The sequence below is a fragment of the Myotis nattereri genome, assembly GCF_964212035.1.
Source record: "Myotis nattereri genome assembly, chromosome: 10".
Classification (NCBI taxonomy): domain Eukaryota; kingdom Metazoa; phylum Chordata; class Mammalia; order Chiroptera; family Vespertilionidae; genus Myotis; species Myotis nattereri.
This window is the reverse complement of record NC_138085.1, coordinates 21,471,983-21,494,843: the sequence shown is the minus strand read 5'-3', so window position 1 is coordinate 21,494,843 and position 22,861 is coordinate 21,471,983. Positions and strand designations below refer to the sequence as shown.

At 39.8% G+C, this 22,861-nt stretch overlaps 1 protein-coding gene across 1 annotated transcript in view; it reads right to left on the bottom strand.

Annotated features, from left to right (window-relative positions):
• Positions 1 to 22,861, bottom strand: part of LOC308525816 (testis-specific gene 10 protein-like) — a gene marked incomplete at its 3' end in the record, with an annotated part of 115,002 nt that overhangs the window by 69,922 nt on the left and 22,219 nt on the right. The window contains exons 3-8 of the mRNA XM_081100663.1: positions 13,923 to 13,988; positions 12,543 to 12,666; positions 12,014 to 12,169; positions 6,031 to 6,201; positions 5,861 to 5,938; positions 5,006 to 5,157 (exon numbers count right to left, since the gene is read on the bottom strand). Coding sequence (XP_080956789.1) covers positions 5,006 to 5,157; positions 5,861 to 5,938; positions 6,031 to 6,201; positions 12,014 to 12,169; positions 12,543 to 12,593 — 608 coding nt within the window. The 5' untranslated portion in view covers positions 12,594 to 12,666; positions 13,923 to 13,988. The remainder of the gene's footprint in view (positions 1 to 5,005; positions 5,158 to 5,860; positions 5,939 to 6,030; positions 6,202 to 12,013; positions 12,170 to 12,542; positions 12,667 to 13,922; positions 13,989 to 22,861) is intronic.

Below are 22,861 nucleotides of genomic sequence, written 5' to 3'. Positions count from 1 at the left end.
GGTTTGATGAAGAGTTTTTAAATACAGGACCAAAATCACAATCCATGAAAGAAAAAGTTAGTAAGTTAAACTTTATCAAAAATTAAAATGCCTGCTCTGCAAAAAACACTGCTAAAAACAAATGAAAATATAAAGCTCAGACTGGGAGAATATATTTTCAAAGCACATATCTATCTGACAAGAATGTGTATCCAAAATATACGAAAAATTTTTAATACAACAATAAGTAAAACAATGAAAAAATGGGCAAAAGATCTAAATAGACACCTCACCAAAGAAGATATCCAGATGGCAAATAAATATATGACATCATCTGTCATTGGAGAATTAAAAATAAAACAGTGAGCTATCACTATACACCTACTATCAAGTCTAAAATACAAAATCTGACTATGCCAAATGCTGACAAGGCTGTGTAGCAAGAGAAACTCATTAATTGCTGGTAGAAATGCAAAATGGTACAGTCACTTAGGAAGAGAGGTTGGCACTTTCTAATAAAGCTAAAGATAGTTTTACCATATGACTCAGCAACTGTGCTCCAAGGTATTTACTGGGCTGATTTGAGAACTTATGTCCACAAAAATAACTTGCACAATAAAGTTTATAGCAGCTTTATTCATAATTGCCAAAAACTGGAAGTAACTAAGATATCCGTTGACAGGTGTATGACTAAACACTGTAGTACAAACATATGATGGAATATTGTTCAATGCTAAGAATAAATGAACTATTAAAGTATGAAAAGACATGGATAGACCTTCAATGAACACTGCTAAGTGAAAGAAGCAGCCTGAAAAGGTGATACACTGTATGATACAAATTATATGACATTCCAGAAAGGCAAACATTATGTCTGCCAGGTTATCAAGGTCAAAATCAACAGTGATAAGTCATATTGATAGTATGTACTTATAATACCCTGGATATATATTATCTCTGTGATCTTTCTCTCAAAAAAATATTACCCACTCTAATCATGAGAAAAACATTAGACAAACCCCAATTAAGAGGCATTCTACCAAATACCTGATTAGTACTCCTCAAAACTGCAAAGGTCATCAAAACTAAGGGAAGTCTGAGACTGTCTTAGCCAAGAGAAACATAAGGAGACATGACAACTAAATATAATATGGTGTCCCAGATCAGACCCTGGTACAGAAAAAGGACATTAGGGGAAAATGAAAGAAATCTGAATAAGGTAGGGACTTTAGTTAAATAATAATGTATCAATGTTGTTGCATTAATTGTAACAAATATGCCATGCTAATGTAAGATGTTAATAACAGAGGAAACTGGGTATGAGGAATGTAGTAACTCTGTAGTATCCTTACAATTTTTTTGTAAATCTAAAAGTGTTCTAAAATACAAAGTTTATTTTAAAAACAATTGTATTTTCATATTCAAGCAATAGACAATCAGAACATGAAATTTTAAATTCCATTTACAACAGCATCAAAAAATAGGATATACTTAGGGAAAATATGACCCAAAAAAGCATTAAGACTTGTACACTAAAAATAATAAGATAACCTACAGGAAATTAAAGATCTGTGTTCATGTGTGGAAACACTTGATATTCTTTAGCTGTCATTTCCCCAATTTCAATCAAATTCCAAAGCAGGCTGTTTTTATACGTATGAAATTAATTCTAAAATTAAAATGCAAAGTAACTACAATAGCCAAAAGAACTTTGAGAAAGAACAAAGTTGGAGGACTAGCATTATGTAATTTGAAGACTTAAAACAGAGTAATCAGGAGTGTGGTATTTGGCATCAAGATATATAAATATGTTCATCAAACAAAATAGACAACCAGGAAACAAACCTACACATATATGGACAACTGACTTTCTACAAAGATGGAAAACAATTCCATGTGGAAAGGATAGTTTTTCAACTAAATATCCATATGCAAAAAAGTAAACTTTGATCAATATCTAGTACTATACACAAAAAGTAACTTGAAATGGATCACAGATGTAAATGTAAGAACTGAAACTACAAAACTGCTAGAAGAAACATGGGAGAAAATCTCAGTTACCTGAAGCTTAATGATTTCTTTAAAAGAACACACAAGCTGGATATGAGTTTCTGAAAATCAATAAATTTCATTTAATCAATATCAGGAACATATTCTCGTTAAAAGACACTGTTAAGAAAATAAAAAGACAAGCCACAGACAGGAAGAAAATAATATGCAAAACACATACCTGACAAAGGACTTATACTAAAAAAAACTTTCACGACTTACACATGATATAAACAACTCGATAAAAGTGTGCCAAAGATTTGTACAGAAACTAAGGAAAAAATATATATACTAGAGGCCTGGTGCACAAAAAGTTGTGCATTCGGGGGGGGGGGGGGGATGGTCCCTCAGCCCAGCCTGTGCCCTCTCGCAGTCTGGGACCCCTCGGGGGATGTCCACCTGCTGGCTTAGGTCTGCGCCCCGGGAGATCGGGCCTAAGCTGGCAGTCAGACATCCCTCTGACAGCCCGGGAGCCCTCGGGGGATGTCCACTTGCCAGCGGGGAGCAGGCAGGCCTAAGCTGCAGTTGGACATCCTTAGCACTGCTGAGAAGGCGGGAGAGGCTCCCGCCACCACCACTGTGCTGGCAGCTGTCAGCCTGGCCTGTGGCTGAGCAGAGCTCCCCCTATGGGAGTGCACTGACCACCAGGGGGCATCTCCTACATTGAGCGTCTGCCCCTTGGTGGTCAGTGTGTGTCATAGTGACCAGTCATTCCCAGTTGTTTTGCTGTTAGGGTCAATTTGCATATTACCCTTTTATTCTATAGGATACACACACACACACACACACACACATATCCAATAAGCACATGAACAGATGCATGAAATCATTAGTCATTAAGGAAAGCAAATGAACCATAATGCATACCTATTAGAATAGCTAACATTAGATTTCACACACCAAGTGTTGGTGAGGATATGGAACAACCGTAACATTAATACACCGGTGGTGCAAAGGTAAAATAAAATAGTGCAACCACTTTGGGAAACAGTTTTCAGTTTCTTCTGAAGTTAAATATATATCCATCATGTGATTCACTCACTCTATCTACTCTTCAGTATTTATCCAAGAGAAATAAAAGTATTTTTCTATACAAAGACTCACAGAAGAACATTCATAACAGTTTTATTTGTGTAGTCCCAAACAGCAAACAACCAAAATGTCTATGTAGTATATCCATACAATGGAATACTAGTCTGTGATAAACAGAAATAAACTCTTGATTATATGTGACAAAATGCATATATCTCAGAATAATTATGGTGAGTGAAAGTAGCCTGGCAAAAGAAAATGTACTCTGTGATTTCACTTATATAACATTTTAAAAAATACAAACAAGTTCCTATGACAGACAGCAAGTCAGTTGTTGCCTAGGGATTATCAAGGTAGGGTGAGGATATAGAAGGGTATGAGGAAACTTTTGGGAGCGCTGGTTAGGGCTACTATCCTGAATGTGGTGATCATTTTACAGGTACATACATATGTCAAATCTGACCAAACTTCAATATAATTAAAACAATTGTACACCAAAAATATCTCCAATTATAATCTATCTGTTAGAATATTTTAATAATCTACTAAAATGCTTTCAAAGAACTTCTAATGACCTGGGAAAATGCTTATGGTTTACAATTAAGTGAAGTGGCTCAAATATATAACTTAATATACAATGATGTCAATTACATTGAAAGGTTATATACACACATATAAAAATATTTCTTGTTAGAAACAGATGTATATTACTAAAAATCTTCCCTGGGTTATGGACTCATGAGTGATTTAAATTTTCTTTACACTTTTCTCTATTTCCCAAGGTTTTCTTTGTTGATGCTGTTTTATTTTATTATCATTTTTTAAAATATGTTTTTATTGATTTTTAGAGGGAGAGAAAAAGAGAGGGATAGAAACATCGATGAGAGAGGCACAACATTGATTGGCTGCCTCCTGAATGCCCTCTACTGCGGATCAATTCTGTAACTGGGGCATGTACACTGACTGGGAATCAAACCTGGGACATCTTGGTTTCTGGGTTGACACTCAATCACTGAGCCACACCGGCTGGGCTTGATTATTATTTTTATTTTACCTGAGATTGCAAATGTCTTTTTATGCAGGAAATTAAAGAAAAGGTGAAGGGAAGAATTTGAGTGATTATTTATCCTGACAACTGATTCCAATATAGGCATCACAGACCCAATATATTCTGGGTTGAAAGATCAAAGAGAAGACTCTGGGAGCTCATACGAATCAAGTATTATCTGTAACTTAGTAATTTGTTTCAAACTCACATGATCTATTATTTTTTCAAATAGATCCCCTGAAATTCAACCTTACTGAATCTGTACAACTTCTATTTTTCAAATCAATAGGGACCTAAAGTAAAAACAAAACCAAAAAACCTCCTAGCACAGAGGTCCTCAAAAACTGATTCCCTTCTACTTACTGCCTGCAGGCTGCTTTACTGGAATGTCTTCTGCTACTGCACCGTATGTAGGATGGGCTAAGCAGTGTGGTTCACATTCAGTTAATAAGTTCCATTACATGTTCCTGTTTCTCTGCTATGACTTTTTCTTATATTCTAAGCTGCTCTAAAACCTGTGCTGTGTGTGTTCTTACACTGTGGAGACCCCAGAACATAATTTGAGTTATAAAGGTAAATTAGTAATCAAATGCTAAAGTGAAACATGTCCTGTGCCCAGAATGGCTTTGTAAAAGCTGTTTTAGTTAAACATTCAGGCTTTCTCCATATGTAAGACAGAAATTACTAAGTTTGAGTCCTGGTTAGGTGTGGCATTACCAATCTGCGCTTGATCTTGGGGAAGTCATTTAATGTGTGCTGAGGCTTCTACAACTGCTCCGTAACAATCCTCCCCAAAATTAAAGTCAACAAATAACTTAATTACCATTATAAAATATACTACAAAAAGCAGAGTCATTAATAATAAACCATTCGTTGTTCAAAGGCAGTTTAGTTTACCTCAAAGAATTATTCTCTGCTTTTTGCCTGCCAAGTTCACTTTCGGTATCCATTGCCTTTCTTGCTAATGATTTCATTTCTTTCTCCACAGTGGTTATGGTCTCCTTCATCAAAGTCATATTTGACATTTGCTCCATACGTTCATCATCAAGCTACACAAGTAGAATGACAAGATTACTGTTCCCCTATCTACTGCATTTTTTACTCATTATAAAAACATAGTACAGATGAATTTATAAATACATACAATTAAATTTGGTAACAGAAAGTCAAATTCCATTAATTCTGTTTATATAGTCATAATATCTCAAATATAGCATCTCAAATCCTTCATTAATAAAAAAGGTGATGCCACACATTTAAATTCAGTTTACATATATTTTTCTCATTAGTTTTCATTTCACCATCATTTTCTCTACTCTAGCTACTCTTTAGGTAGAATAATCCAGTTTCCCTGTATCTGGAAATGTTCTCTTTAATGAAATACAGAGATGAAAATTGTGCTAAAATCCCTGAGAATGCATCCCTAATGTTTTTTTTTTAAAGCCATTTTGCAATCTAACATGAAAAATATAATACTCACATTTTTAAAAGGAATAAACAGTTTATTATTTATATATATATATATATATATATATATATATATATATATATGTATGTGTGGGGGTGTGTGTGTGTATATATATATATATATATATATATATATATATATATATATATATATCACCTTCAGTATTTTAGGATTAGAAACCCCATCATAGAAAAATAAAAGAACCTCTCTGGACATAGTAAAAAAGGAAAAGGGAAAGTCACGGACAGTTTACGGCCAAAACTGCAAAAGTAACTTTTCTTTACATTATGAACTGTACACTCCAGCTCCTCTATCCTCTGTTCCAAGTGAGCTTTCTCATTAAACGCTGTCTCTTGAGCAATCTGGTTAAAAAAAAACAAAAACAAAACAAAGCACTTTCAATGTCACTGTGTCGTGTTTCACAAATGTTCACATAGATAAAATTCTCTCAAACCTTTAGCCTTTCCCTCAGACTATCTCGCTCTGTGGTCATTCTTCGTAAATCAGTGAAGGCTACATCTCGTTCAGTCTCCACCCGCCGGAGGATGGCATGTGCAGTTGTTGATTTAGGAGACTTACAGCTTTTCATCATTTCTCGGCGAAGCCGGGCAATTTCTTCCTGCGCCTATTATTTAAATACACAGACAGACTCCTGTTTAGAACAGACACAAATACAGCTTTATATACAGTTGTTGAAATCCAAACCTATTACCAACAGCCATGGAGTAGGATAATGTTATAATTTTGACTTTATCCAAATAAATGCAAATGATGCCCCCAAAATGCAAATGCTGTATACAAACAGAATTTTGCTTTCCAAGACCTTTGCCAAAAATTTTTAAGAAATTAATTTGGGGTCAGTCAATGCAAGAGAAATATTTAGTAAGTAATATATATATGGCATACACCATCCATTTTGTGATATAAACATGAATTCAGCATATATTACAGAATTCAGGTAAAATACTGGTTTAATAAATATTATCATAGTGTTACAGTCTTTCTCTACATAAATGTATATGCCATAGTCATGAACTAGATACCTTTACCTTGACAGAAAAGCCCACTAATCTTTAATGACAACCCAACATACTTTCTACATGCTGTTCAACCATCCTTGGTTCTAAATCTATTCCATGCCTTCAGATGATTTCATATTCTACTTTGGGGCTTAAGCACATACCTTCCTTCCTCTCTATTGTAATCACTACCTACTCAACTAGTCTCCAAGTCTCAGAGGAAAATATGTTACTTCCCAATTTCCAGAGCTAAGCCTTCACCAGAATCCTGGACCTCATCTCCTGAAGTGTCTTCTAAGATATCCCTGACTCAACTATAATCATTTCCTCTCACTTTGAGTAGCAATCTCTGCACTGGCTCTTTCTCCCCTGCCTTCAACCATGCACAGGGCTCCCATATCTTGAAAACCTGGCACTTAATCCTGTTGTGCCCATTTACCAACCTATGACTCTCCCTTTCTCTCCTTTGTTTTAGTGTCTGTACCATGGCCTGTTCCTTACTACCCACTTTCTCACCCCACTGTAACCTGGCTTCCACACCCACTATTTGCAGAATTTCAACTAATGACCTGAACAAATCTAATGGCCTTTTCTCAGTTCTTGTTTTTGATACTTTGGCAACATTTGACATTGTTTTGAACTCCCTTCTTGATAGAATTCCCTCCCTTGGTCTTTTAACATTGTTCTGCCTTAGCTTCCTGTCTTCTTTCTCTCTTTCCAATCCAATAAAATTTCCCAAGATCCTCTGTAGATAGCTTTCTCATTCAGAGACCTCACCCACTCTGAAGGCCCAAAACTCACCTCTAGGCAGATGACTTCTAAATTGAAATATTCACCTCTTGCTTTTCTCCCTATTCCCATCCTACATTTCTTGTTGCCTGATGGCGATTCCTACCTGAATGTACTCCACCTGTCTGAACCAAACACATCTTTTCCATAATATCACCAGTTACTTCCCTATTTCTTTTTCTATTACCACATTTCTTCAGTCATTCAAAACAGAACTTCAGACATTTCCATTCCTCCCTCTATTTGGCTCGAATCAAATCTTGTCAAGTCTTCCTTGGCAGCATCCTAGCCCAGTCCATAAATGCCTCATGCATGGACCACCCCAACAGCCTTCTAAAGAGTCCATGGTTTCTCCCTCCTCTAGTTCTCTTGAAGGAGAAATCTACATATATAAAAGGCTAATATGCTAAGTGTCCCTCCCTCCATCTGACCGATCACTATGATGCACACTGACCACCAGGAGGCAGACACTCAATGCAGGAGCTGCAAAGCTGCAGTGACTTGGCCGTGGCGGTGCTTGGGTGATGCACCCCAAAACCAGAGAGGAGAGAGCCTGACTCCTCTCGGGGACACATGATTCCACCTTCAGCCATGGGTTATGATGTTGCTGGGGCACTGGTTTACTGCACACTTGTGTTTGCGTTACACAACCTGTACAACAGCAACTTTGCAGAGTGCCCTCTCATACTCCAAGACTCTCAGGGGAATGTCGGAGAGCCAGTTTCGGCCCAATCCCTGCAGGCCAGGCTGAGGGACCCCCCGCTGCCGGAGGGACCCCACTCATTCAGCAGACGCTGGGGAGCAACCATAAGGGGTTGACTCCAGGGCATATCCAGCCCATCTCACCCAGTCCCACCCCACCAGCCATCCTCTAATTAATTTCCAATGTGCACGAATTCATTCATTGGGTCACTAGTTGTTATATAAAAAGGTAACATATAAAGATTGTGTATGAGATAAAGAAGATAATATAAAATTCTTACCGGATTAAAAATGTAAAAATGAGGCTTTAGTTACATTTCTTCTGCTTTAAAAAAAAATAAGCTGCCCATTGCTTATAAAACTAAGTATAAACTACTTGTAATGCCCTTGAACAGGCTCCACCATATAGTCCAGAAGCTAGTAAACTACACCAAATCTCACAGGCCAAATCCAGCAAGTCTCCTGTGTTTTGTAAGTTTATAAGCTGATATTAATATTACATTTTTAAATAGTTGAAATAATCAAAAGAAGAAAAACATTTCATAACAGGTAAAATAATATGAAAGTCAAATTTCAGTGTCCATAAATAAGTTATATTGCAACAGAGCAAACATATTCATTTGTATATCATGTGTGGATGCTTTTGTACCACAAAAACAGAGCTGAATAGCTATGACTGAGATCATGGCCTGCAGAGCCCAAGATATTTATTACCTGGACCTTCACAGAAACGTTTGCAGACTGCTGCTCTAGTTCAATCTACCTCACAAGTGTCAGATCCCCCGTCCTCCACTGTCACATACCTTTGATGCTAGTCTTTGACTGAATCACTTGCCTGTGATTTCCCTGCCTTTATCATGTGCCTCACATCATTTCTTTAATCTAAATGTTCCTTCTTATCCCTTTCAAGATAATAGAAACCCCATTTGTACATCCCTCAGGACTCAAACTCTACATAGTCTAGTGAAGATTTCCTTGATCACCATAAAGAAAAATACCCACTTATTTTATTTTTCAATATCTTTAAACTACTTATGCTATGCTAAACTAACAAAAAATAGCCACCAAATACAATGATATACCTTATCTCCCCAATAAGACTGCCAACAAAGAAAACAGTGTCTGAATGTTTTCAAACTGTACTTCCTGGGTTAATGAGGCAGTGCAGTAGCTCACACTAGCTTCTTATTAACTAACTAGAGGCCCAGTGCATGAAATTCGTGCACAGGGGAGGGGGTCCCTTAGCCCGGCCTGCACCCTCTCCAATCTGGAACCCCTCGGGGGATGTCCAACTGCTGGTTTAGGCCCGATCAGGCAGTCGGACATCCCTCTCGCAATCTGGACTGCTGGCACCTAACCGCTCACCTGCCTGCCTGATCACCCCTAACCACTCTGCAGGACTGCCTGACCGCCCTTAACCATCTCTGCTTACCTGCCTGATTACCCCTAACTGCCTCTGCCTGCCTGCCTGCCTGCCTGATCACCCCTAACCATCTCTGCCTGCCTGATCGTCCCTATCTGCCTGTGCCCCTTTGCCTAATCACCCCTAACCACCCCTGCCTCAACTGCCTGTCTGCCTGATCGCCCCTAACCATTGCTCTCCCCTGCCGGCCTGAGATCACCCCTAACTGCTCTCCCCTGCCAGCCTGATTGCCCCTACCCGCTCTGCCTGCCTGCCTGATCACCCCTAACCACCTCTGCCTTGGCCCCCGTCACTGTGGCTTTGTCCGGAAGGATGTCCAGAAGACGTCTGGTCTATCCAGTCTAATTAGCATATTACCCTTTTATTAGTATAGATTTACACTTCAAATCTCAATATAAAATTGTTTATGCCCAGCCGGCCTGGCTCAGTGGTTGATTGTTGACCTATGAACCAGGAGATCATGGTTCAATTTCCGGTCAGAGCACATGTCCATTTTGGTGGCTCGATCCCCAGCGTGGGGTGTGCAGGAGACAGCTGATCAATGATTCTCTCTCATCATTGATGTTTCTATCTCTCTAATCCTCTCCCTTTCTCTCTGAAATCAATAAAAATATATTTAAAATAAAATAAAATTGTCTGAAAAGAAGGAATATAGCAAAAATTTGAGGATCACTAACAAAGTATACTTATGCAAGTATAGGATTTTCTATCCAGAGGTTTCAGTAAAATCTCACATCTTACACTCATACGCAAAGAGTTCTCATTAAAGGACTCTCCTGCCCCTTAGCAGTTCTGACCCTTTAATCATGTGTACATACATTGACTCAGGTTTCATGGTACAGACACAGACACCAGAGAATTCTAATCAAAGCCAAGTAATCACTCCACACACTTAGAAGTGGTAGCTGCTATTTAAACTGCCCAAACTAAAAACAAGAAAGCTAATTAGGGAAGAGAATATCATGTGTCATCCATTAAATAGCTAATATAATGTTTAAAACTTTATAATAAAAGACAATGCTGAGAAAGAAAAAAGTTAATAAGATTGAGATTTGAGTGAAAGAAAAGAGTACTGTGATTTAACCAAAAGGATTCTATAGTATACTATATACTCTGGGCATTTATTTTATATATTAAGATATATGCCCAGACAGATCCATTTCCCCTTGGGCCAATTCTCCTATAACAAGCTTAATTAAATGGCAAAGAGCAGACCCAAATAGGGATCAGATAATCTTGACTGATTCCTGCTGTTCCTGGGCAAAATAGTTAACCTTATTAGCCCTGCCTTCCCATATTAAATGAAGCAAACGGGCCAAATAATCATGGTATCAAAAGTCACTGTAGTTATTTAAAAAAAGATGAGTGCCCTACCTGGTTTGGCTTAATGATAGAGCATCAGCCTGTGGACTGAAAGGTACCAGGTTCAATTCTGGTCAAGGGTACATGCCTGGGTTGCAGGCTTGATCCCCAGGAGGGGGCGTTCAAGAGGCAGTCATTCAATGATTCTCTAACATCATTGATGTTTCTATCTCTCTCCCTCTCCCTTCTTCTCTGAAATCAATAAAAATATATTCAAAAAATAAAATAATAAAATAAAATAAAAAGCAATGTGTAAGCTTGACTTTAAATTAAAATACAACCCACTAAGGTGAACTTTAAAACTTCAAAAAAACAATGTTTCCATCTTATGATTATTTTTTTCTCTTACAGTGGCAAGCCCATCACCCTGCGCAAAACTGCTGTAATTCTTGCCCTAACCGGTTTGGCTCAGTGGATAGAGCGTCGGCCTGCGGACTCAAGGGTCCCAGGTTCAATTCTGGTCAAGGGCATGTACCTTGGTTACAGGCACATCCCCAGTGGGGGGCATGCAGGAGGCGGCTGATCGATGTTTCTCTCTCATCGATGTTTCTAACTCTATCCCTCTCCCTTCCTCTCTGTAAAAAATCAATAAAATATATATTTTTAAAAACTGCTGTAATTCTTAATTGAATTTGATATTTTTAAAATATTATGCTGGTAATATATTTTGTTTAATATTTGTGGAATAAAGAAACTATTTGGTTAATAGAGGTATTAATTTTAAGCTAAAAATAGAGATAAACTTATTTTACTCTCTGAAATAAAGTTATATGGCAGTTTCTAAAGTGATTGATAGTACATTAAAATAATGTTACAATTTTTTAATCTCCAAACTCAAATATTTTTACCTTAAACTCAACATATCTTTCTATTTAATGTTTTCTCTATTTCATATTCCAAAAATCAGACTATTTCTATGCATGTATATGACCTTTTATGGGTATGGGGATAACATATGTATGTGTGCACACATATACTGTATTGGAAATATATTTCATTAAAAATATCTTAAGAATGAAGGTAATTCCTAACTGGTAGTTAAAGTAATTTGACTGGCAGATTTAAGCATACCTAAAGAATTACATATCTCTAGAGTTAACTGTTATTACTTACATATTTTGTTTTCTTGTAAACAAGTTTACCTGTTCATAAAGAAGAAAGGTCTTGTCTCTCTCAGATGTAAGAACCTTGACATTACCCTGAATTTCTGCCAAATGACGCTCATATTTTTCCAGCATGCACTTAAGTTCTTCACGGTCTCGTGTGGTCTTCAAAAGCTCGACATCACAGTGTGTAGCCTACAATTATGAGACAAGAAATGTGAAGTACTTCTTTGATATGATGGCAGTTCACAGCCTTTACTTAAGCAATCATGATGGTATAAAGAAAGGAAATGATGGAAAAAAGTTTAAAAATCACCTCGCTTTTAAACAGCTTCATCCTAAATTGTTCCACATTTATCTGATTACCTCCTAACTATGACAAATACTGGGGATAAAGAACCAATTTCAATGGTCCACTGTCTATCAAAGAGACCTCTGTCTCCCAGCATCTTTGATATACCAATTCATGCCAATCAACCTGAATTGTTTCCAGATTAGGTAAATTAAAGAATAAAAGTCAGTGTTTGAGCAATAAACTCCAAAATATTTATAACTTTCCAAAACTTACCCGGGAAGATGGTGACAGGCGTCTTGGACTTTTGGATCTACTTCTGATCATCTTTCTCAAGTTTTGAGCTTCACTCTTGTAGTGATCTTTGTCTGCTTCTAAGGTCTTGATAAAGGAATCGAGTCTGGAAGGAGATTTATTTTGTGATGTTTTAGTCTCTAAAATTATCTTGCCAGAGAGAAAAAAATCAGGCCAATATTTCAAGCTAAACTACAGCAACATTTTCTACATGAAGTTGAACACACACAGGATCTTTAAAAATAATAAATGTGGTCTTTTTAAAAAATATATATTTTTATTGATTTCAGAGAGGAAGCAGAGGGAGAGTGACAGAAACACCAACGATGAGAAAGAATCATTGATCAGCAGCCTCCTGCATGTCCCCACTAGGGATCGATCCCTCAACCTGGTCTTGTGCCCCTGACCAGAATTGAACCCAGGACCCCTCAGTCCACAGGCCAATGCTCCATCCACTGAGCTAAACCAGGTAGGGTAATAAATGTGGTGTTTTAAAAATAACTTTGAAAAATCACACTTTAAAAAGAGCAGTTAGTTTTCGTTCTTTCCCAGCATTTCTGAATGTTCTATATTTTGATTTAACTAAAAGTACTCCTAAATTTACCCAATAATTTTGAAAAGAAAATAAAGAAATTTCAGAGAGGCCAGAAATGTCCAAAGGATAGTTACAAATCCTAAAAATAAAATTAATTTGCTTAGAAAAACTTGTATAGCATCTAAGTTTTGTGCAATAATTGTTCAAGGAATGAATAAATTAAAGGAATACTGGATATTCTATAGTTATAAGAACTTTCAAGTGCATTCCCATTCACTTTAGCATATTTAGAAACATTTCTTTTACATTTATTTTACCAATGCTATAATGGAAGGAAATAACAGATATACTTACAGAGAAGATGTTTCAAATATTTTAAATAATAAAATGGAAAGGTCTAAACAGAGCAGTTTTCATTTCACATTGTTAAAGAAAACATATTACCTAGAATTAAACAACAAAACTTGACATAACAGATATTTCTTACTAGGAAAAAGAAAATATGTAGACAAATGCATCTTACATGTTGAGAATTAAATTACTCACAGCTATCATTTTAAGTCAGTTAACAGCGAAAGGCATTGGTACTTACAACTAACCAAAAGTTCTCTCTAGGAGAGCAAGGAGTAACGCTGAAATGGAGCAAGAACAGCATTGCTCTTACACATGGGAGTACCCTGTGCAACAAGCAGAGGGCTGACTGTAGAACACAAACATTTTTCATTGTTCACAAAATCACGAGAGTCAAAACATATGTACAATTTTTTATAGTTTTACTAATATTAACAAAAATAAAAATTATTACCTAACATATAAAAGGCACTTACAGATCTAAGTCTTTTTCTTGTATCTTCCAATACTATTATATTATTTTGCTGGGAAACGAGTTCAATCTGAAAATCAAGCCAGAAAAAAATTATTTGGATTTTAAAAATGTAAATTGATTTAAGTGGGAAAAGAGAATATAAAAAGCAAGACACTTAAAAATAAAAACATGCAGTGAATATTTTACAAAAAAAACAATATTCCACCTCTTTATGTTTTCCTACCTTTGATGGTAAAAGAACCTAGGATGAAGTATAATAGTTTCTTTGAATTAGCTAATGTCTTGTATAAAATATTGATATTTTTTAAATTACTCCCCACAAACTAGAAAAAATGTCAATACTAATTATAATCCTGAAGATAATAATATGGAAGAAATAAAAGAATGACTAGGATGTTAAAAGTTTTCCCATATCACCCATGGTCAGAAATGATTGTCTTTTCCTTTGAATTCTTAATAGCTTAGTTCGATCCAACCCACAAAAATCTTTTTGTATAAGATTTATGACATCAAACATATCCAGTCTCATAGTATAGTTCCCCATAGTTATAGTTTAGTTTAGTATATAACTAAATTGTATGTTCCTAGAGGCCAGTGACTATGTTTTTATGCAAAGCTGTAAAGCTCTCTGCTGAAGTTGGCAAGCTAGTTTATTTCTCAATTCATAAACCTCTCATTATTCTAAACTAAAACGTACTATATTTTAAATGTACTATATTTTATTTTATTTCTTTAAATGTACTATTTTTAAATATAATCTAGGACTACTATGCCTCATTTGTTCTTTTGACTAAAGTACTTTTCTAAGATGTCTCTGGAAGTCATACTTTTATGAAATATTAAGAGATTTTATGGTATGAGACATAACATACACAGTTTGGGTAAGCTTATGTATGGGTAAGTTATTTGGGTCAACAATTTTCAGTGCTTTAATTATACTACTATGTAGACAATAAAAAAAAAGGATAAATATTGAGTAGTGTGTACAGATATCCATACTAAATTAGTATTAAAACTCCACAAGGCCAAAAGTTTTATTTAGTATGACACATTCTTGTAAAAAATAAATTTATATACAAAAAAATTATGCAGATGAAAGAAAATTTATATCCTATCTAATAAAAGAGAAACATGATAATTAGCATACATCCGCTACCCTTCCCATTGGCTAATCAGGGCGATATGCAAATTAACTGCCAGCCAAGATGGCAGTCAGCAGCCAGGCAGCTTGAAGCTAACATGAGACTTGCTTGCTTCAGTGACGGAGGACTCCAACGTTCCCCACCTGCCTTGCCAGCCTCTGAGCTTGCAGTTCTAGAAACATTGTTACAAGTATAGAAGCTAAACAAAATCCCAGAAACCTGCTTTCAGCCCTCCAGGATCTCAGAGCTGGAGTTGATACAGTGTTTCGATTATAGAACCCAAACAAACCAGATACCTGCTTTCAGCAGCAGAAGCCTCAGAGCTGGAGCCAGAGCTAAAGCTGGCCCAGAATAAAATAAAAAAAAAAAACCACAAAGAAAACAAGGAGCGATTGGGAGCTCCAGTAACCCGCCAGCCTGAAAACAGCCCTCAGCCCCTCACCCAGACTGGCCAGGCACCCCAGTAGGGACCCCCACCCTGAAGGGTGTGTGACCAGCTGCAAACAGCCATCATCCCCTCATCCAGGATGGCCAGGCACCCCAGTGGGGACCCCCACCCTGATCCAAGACACCCTTCAGGGCAAACCAGCTGGCCCCCACCCATGCACCAGGCCTCTATCCTATATAGTAAAAGGGTAATATGCCTCCCAGCACCGGGATCAGTGGAGCTGAGAGGCCTCTCGGCACCAGGATCAGCATGACAGGGGGCAGCACCCAAACCCCCTGATCAGCCCTGCTCTGTGCCTGATAGGGGGGAGCTCCCCAACCCCGATTGCCCTGCAGCTGTGTGTGTGACAGGGTGTGGTGCCCCAACTCCCTGATCGGCCCTGCTCTGTGTGTGATGGGAGAGAGCCATAACCTCCCCATCGGCCCTGCCCTGAGTGTGACAGTGGCAGCGCCCCAACCCCCTGATCGGCCCTGCTCTGTGGGTGATAGAGGTCGGCGCCCCAACCCCCTGCTCTGCCCTGCTCTGTGCGTGACAGGGGGCAGCGCCCCAACCCCCTGACGGGCCCTGCTCTGTGCGTGACAAGGTACGGAGCCCCAACCCCCCTGATGGGCCCTGCTCTGTGCATGACAGGGGGCAGCGCCCCAACCCCCTGATTGACCCTGCTCTGTGCATGACAGGGGGTGGCTCCGCAACCTCCCCATCGACCCTGCCTTGAGTGTGACAGGGGACGATGCCCCAACCCCCAAATCGACCCTACCCTGAGTGTGACTGAGGATGGCATAGCAACCTCCTGATGGGCCCTGCTCTGTGCATGACAGGGGGCGGCGCCCCAACTCCCCAATCGGCCCTGCTCTGAGCCTGACCAGGGGCTGCACCTAGGGATTGATTGGGCCTGCCCCCTGCCACCCGGGAGCAGGCCTAAGCCAGCAGGTCGTTATCTCCCGAGGGGTCCCAGACTGCGAGAGGGTACAGGCCAGGCTGAGGGCGCCCCCCCCACCCCCCCGAGCGCACAAATTTTTGTGCACTGGGCCTCTAGTGTATATATATATATATATATATATATATATATATATATATATATACACACACACACACACACACACACACACACACAAAGAAGTAATATGAAAATTAGGCCAAGAAGCCCTAATGGGTCACAACGGATAGGAGGAGGTTGTGATCGCAGGTGAGGCCCAGAGCAGAGATGGAGACAGAGATGACGGGGGGGGGGGGGAAGGCGGGGGGGGGGCCCTGCCCAAGCTGGTGCGGTGGATCCGGATCTGGCGGCCCGAGCGTATGCAGGGAGTAGGGCAGGGGGTGGCCTGGGGCAGAAGTCTGGCACAGGTCCCAGCTGCCCGCGGCTCCAGTCAGGCCTGACTCCCATGGTGGCCGGCACTGTGCGAGTCAGGCGCGGGTCCTGGCCACCCATGGGGTGCCTCCTCGCACAGCGGGAGGCAGGGTGCCACTGATCCTCTAGTAACATATAAACTGAGGAAGATGGGTTTTGTCTAGTTATTACAATGTATGATTATAGTAGATGTTATTTTATATAGGTGAAAATTTTTGATAATAGATATGTATTACTTTACATATAAAAAACATAATGCTGATTCTGCTCTGAAAAACAAAATAAAAAGATGCTAACCCAGTTTGTTCATTTATTTGACAAATGTTTAATGAGGACCATGTGCCTGACATTTTGCTATATGCTAGATCTAGTGGTAAATAAAATAGACAGAAATCTCTGTCCTCATGAAGCTGACATTCTACTTAAAAAGAGAAAAACAAAAGATATTAGGTAAAATATATGTCAGATAGTGAGTGTGTTGTTCAAAAAATATACATTGAGCACTCACATCTGTTCTTTGCACTGGACATATAAAAAAGTGGGCAAAATAAATTAAGATCCCTGCCTTTGGGGATGTTATATTCCAGCTGGGTAGACAATTAAAAACAAACCTAACAAATAAATTATATAGTACAATAAAAAAAAGAGCAGAGTTAAGGCTATTGGGGTGTTTATGAAGGAACAGGTCAGAATTTTAAATAGAGTGATTGGGGAAGTCCTCATGAAAAGGAGCCCTTTGAGCAAAGACTTAAAGGAGGGAGCAAGTCAACCATATAAAAATCAGGGCCAGCACTTCAAGCAGAAGATACAGCGTACAGCAAAGGTCCTAAAGGCAAAAGATGTCTGCTAAATTCCAAGGAACAGTAAGGAAGCTAGTGTGGCTGGAGCAGAGGGAGGGATAAAGTAAGTAGGAAAGTGCTACAGAGAAAAATAAAGCAAGCAGAGGAGAGAGAGAGAGTTGTGAATATTTGTGTGTGTCTGATAATGGCTTCCAAGTTAATTAAAAATATAAATTGTATCAAAAGAAACTAGTACTAGTAATGGTGAAATTGCAATTCTGCTTCTCCATATTTAAAAAAATTGTATTTTTAATTATCTGGGAAACACTGTTTTAAGATATAAATGGCAAACAACTCAAAATGAGAAGATAAAAGGAAACATATAGCTGTGGTGGTTTTCAAATGTCCACGAACTCTAATATTCCTTCCTTCAAAAAATGGAGCTTACCTGCCCTCCCCTTAAGTGTGGGCTACACCTAGTGACACACGTCTAATGAACAGGACGTGGCGGGAGTGCTGGTGCACAGCTTGTGGGTCACCACAGGCATTACCGATTCCTCCTTGCTGTCTCTCTTGGATCACAGGTTTGGAGACAAGCCAGCTGCTATAAAGATTATATCAAACAACCCGAGGGAGAGGTCCACCTGGCAAGCAACTGAGGCTTCCTGCCAAAAGCCAATGGCCATCTGAGTAAGGCATCGTAAAAGCAAATCTTCCACGACAGTCAAGCAATGACTGTGGCCTAACCATCATCTTGATGATAATTCCTAAGAAACCATGAACCAGAACCACTCAGCTAAGTGGCAATTGAAACTGTGAGATATAAATGTTTGTCATTTAAGGCCATTAAGGTTTAGGGAAAATTTGATACATAGCAATAGATAACACAATTGTAAATCTTCAAAACATTTTTATGGAATAAATAATGGAAGAAGTTACTCTTTAAAAAGTTGACCTTTAAAAAATGACTAAAAGTGGATTCCAAGATGGCAGAATAGGTGGAAGCTACATTCACCTGCTCCCAGCCCTAAACCAGACTTACAGCTAAATTGTAGAGCAATAAACTTGAATAACCAAATGAAATATTATAACCAAGGATTTACAGAATAAGCCACCTAGAGACTGGTAAGAAGGGCAGAGGCAAGGAAAGGGCCAGCCTCCATACCCAGATATGGTGGGTAAGAAGACAAAGGGTATTGTGCTACAAAACTCTGCGCCACCCTCCACAGGGATCCCAAACCCAGAGCAACAGGGATGGGAAGAAGAGCACGTATAGCATAGCATCTGGTGGTGAAAATCACTGGGGATTCAGTCTGCCTGGGAGACCCAAATGCCATCTTCCCAGGAATGAGAACTCCTATGGTCACAGCACCAGCCTGAGGAGTACACTGTCTGGCCCCAACTGCTGGCTAGGGCAGTTTGCCAAACTCAGGTCATCTGGAGGTGTCACCCAGCCTGGACTTTCCTGACCCTCTTTTTCTAGGGAGGTTCTTAGCGGAGACTCAGTGACTAAAATGTACAGCTTTAGAAAAAGGACAAGTCTCCCCCATCTCGAGTGCAGAGCTGGTGCCCTTCCCCCCAGCTGCTGAATCACTCGGTGGGTCCTGTCCTGCTGAGTTCACCTACATAGGAAAACAGGAGTGCAATGCAGAGCTGGAACCTTCAGAGTATGTTTTCTGGGGAAGCTTTTGTACAGGAACCAGACAGCCAGGTGCTGTGGTACACACCACATTGCCAGGGCAGGGGGCACTCCTTTCTCTTTACTAGCTTAGCCTGCATTATCCTTTAGCTTGCACTACCCTGGGAAGGTGAAAAAGTGCCTGCCCCCTCCTACAGGCTTGTGGGCAACACCCCCAACAGGAGACTGTTTGGACCAGCCCTACCAAGTTCCAGATACCGCGCCCAGCTAGTCTCAGTTCTGATGGGGGAAGGGAGAACGGCTCAGAGCTGGAACATTCTAGGTGTGAGGAACTTGGAGGCTATTGTCTGGGACCAAGATGATGTGCTTAGCTTCCTCCTGTGATCTATGCTGGCATCACCCCCAAAGGAGACTTGATCTGTCCCCCTGAGCCCAGGATGGCTGAGTTTACTCCTGTAGATGGGCGGGCGTGCTGGCTGTACCCAACCTGAACCTGTGGCATGCCCCTCCTTAGGAAACTATTGTTAGAGACTCTGGGATGGACTGAGTAGTTTGGCTATAGAGGAGGGATCACTTTCCCCTCATTAGTTGCCTGACCTTATGACCCCGAAGTAGGGGACCCACTGGCCCTGACCTCCCAACCCCAGATGCCCCACCACCATACCAGGCTTGCTACCTATGGAAGGGCCTCTAATTTGTGGTCAACCTGAGCCCACACTACAGTCTTTCTTTGGAAGGAGGAAGACAAGGCAACCTCAGGAGTAGTAGGAGTAACTGACAGGCAGAGATAGACCTCAGGAAGCCTCGAGCCTTTTACAGATCTGCCCCCAACTCTAAGCTAGAGGACGCCAAAACTTATACACAGATTGGCCCCTCCAATGCACACCCAGACCCAGTAGACACAACCACAAACGGTGAACTGGGTGGTAACTCCAGACAGGTAGCCCAAGGCTGGTTATATACCATGTCTGACCTGTACTGGTATGTGAACCTTGCCCGAGTGGATCTAGAACCAACACAACCAATGGTGAGCATCAGACTATACCAGAGCAAGACCCAACTAGCCACACAAGTGGCACACACAAAACGGGATTCGGGCAGGCACCAGACCCTGCAGGGAACAACTCTATTTTGAGAGGGACACTTCTGCAGTGTCTCACACAGGATGATTGAGGTTTCCCCTTACAGTCAGTCAGCATGAAGAATTAACTCCACTCATGAATGGCCTAAAAATATTCAAGGCTCAACTACAAGTGGGTGCACATAACCCACAAGAAACATACCTGAAACATGGAGCTCAGGTGATCTAAAATATTGTTCCACTGAGCCTGACAAAACACCTTCATCACAAAGCCATCATAACAAGTTTGGGACCCATAACAAATCTACCTAATACACAGAAACAAAATGGAGAGACAAAGAAATATGTTTCAAATGAAAGGACAAGAGAAATCACCAGAGAAGAATTAAATAAAAAGAAGCAACCAAAACATTAGATGCGGAGTTTAAAACAATGGTTACAAGGATGCACAAGGACCTTAGGGGGAGAATGGATGATCTCAGTGAGAACTTAAATAAAGAGATATAAGCATTAAAAAGGACAAAGAAACCATAAAAAAAGAACCAGTCAGAAATGAAGAATATAATTATCTGAAATAAAGAATACACTAGAAGGAATAAACAGCAAGTTAGATGAAGCAGAGTATCAAATCTGTGATTTAGAAGTTAACAGTAAGCACCCAAGCAGAACATCAAAAGAAAAGAGAATTTTTTAAACGAGTAAGTCTAAGTGACCTCTGTGATAGCATCAAGCATAACAATACCCACATAATAGGGGTACTATAAGGATAAGAGAGTAAGCAATGGATAGAGAACCTATTTGAAGTAATAACAGCTAAAAACTTCCATAACCTGGTGAAGGGAAAAGTCACACAAGTTCAGGAAGCACAGAGAATCCCAATCAAGGTGAACCCAAAGACCCCCACACCAAGACACATAATTAAAATGCCAAATGTTAAAGACAAAGAGATAATCTTAAAAGTCAGAAAGACCTACAAAGGGACTCCCATAAAGCTGTCACCTGATTTCTCAACAGAAACACTTCAGAACAAAAGAGACTGGCATCAAATATTCAAAGTGATAAAAAAAACAAGGACTACAAAGAAGACTACTCTATCCAGCAAGGCTATAACTTAAAATTGAAATTAAAGGACTTCTCAGACCAAAAAAATAAAAAAGTTTATTACCACCAAATCAGTATTATAAGAAATGTAAAGGGGCTACTTTAAGAAAAAGAAAGGAAAAAATTCAAGAGAGGGGAAACATAGGTATAAAGAATAAAATTGCAATAAATAAGTAGCTATCTTATATAATAAAAGCCCAGTGACTGAACGGTGGAACAACCAGAACGACTGGTCAACCGGTCACTATGATGCACACTGACCAGCAGGGGGCAGACACTCAACGCAGGAGATGCCCCCTGGTGATAGTGTGCTACCACAGTGGGAGCACAGCTCAGCTGACCAGGAGGAGTGGCTGCTCCCGCTGCAAACCCCGGGCCAATGGGCAGGAACCCAGGCTGCAATCATGACCTCCTTGCCCCAGGCTCCTCTTCCTTGCTCCCTGCTGCCTCCTCCAGATGCTCGCAGGCTGTGCAGTGCTGCCGCCAGGCTCGCAGAGCTGACCCTGGAGGCTGGGAGGCGGATTCGTGGCCACCACGGGACTGAGGCCTACTCCACCACCTCTCAGTGCTATTGTCCCTGACCAGGTCCCCTGGAGAGGCAAGTGCTCTGGCTCCATGGAAGATGCCGGACCAGGGAGCAGCCGCTCAGAGGGTGGGTCCACAGCCACTCAGCTGACCGGGATGAGCTGTGCTCCCATAGCAGGCTGATCCCCGCAGGCCGATCCCCGCAGGCCACACCCCCCACCAGTGCATGAATCTTGTGCACCAGGCCTCTAGTCAATAAGCTCAAATATAAAAGGATTAAATCCTCCAATAAAAAGATACAGCATATCTTTTACTAAGAAAACATATATGCTGTCTACAAGAGACTCACTTTAGAATAAAAGTAACACAGACCAAAAGTGAAGAGATAGAAAAAATATTCCATGCCAATAGAAAAAACACCACCACAAAACTGAAATACTTATATGTGACAAACTAGACTTCTAAACAAAGGGCATAAAAGAGACAAACAAGGTCATTACATAATACTGAAGGGATCGATCCAACAAGAGGATACTACCTTTGTAAACATATATGCATCCCAACATAGGAGCACCTAAATATATAAAGCAAATCTTGGTGGACATTAAGGGAGATATTGATAGCAATACAGTCATAATAGAGAATTTTTAAATCCCACTATCAATTGATCTTCCCGACAAAAAATCAACAGGCAATAGCAACCTTAAATGATACACTAGATCGAATGAATTGAATTGATATTTACAAAGGAATTCATACTAAAGCAGCAGAAAACACAATCTTCTCAAGAGCACATGGAACATTCTCAAAGATAGAGCACATGTTAGGACACAAAATAAGTCTTAACAAGTTTAAGAAGGTTGAAATCATATTATGC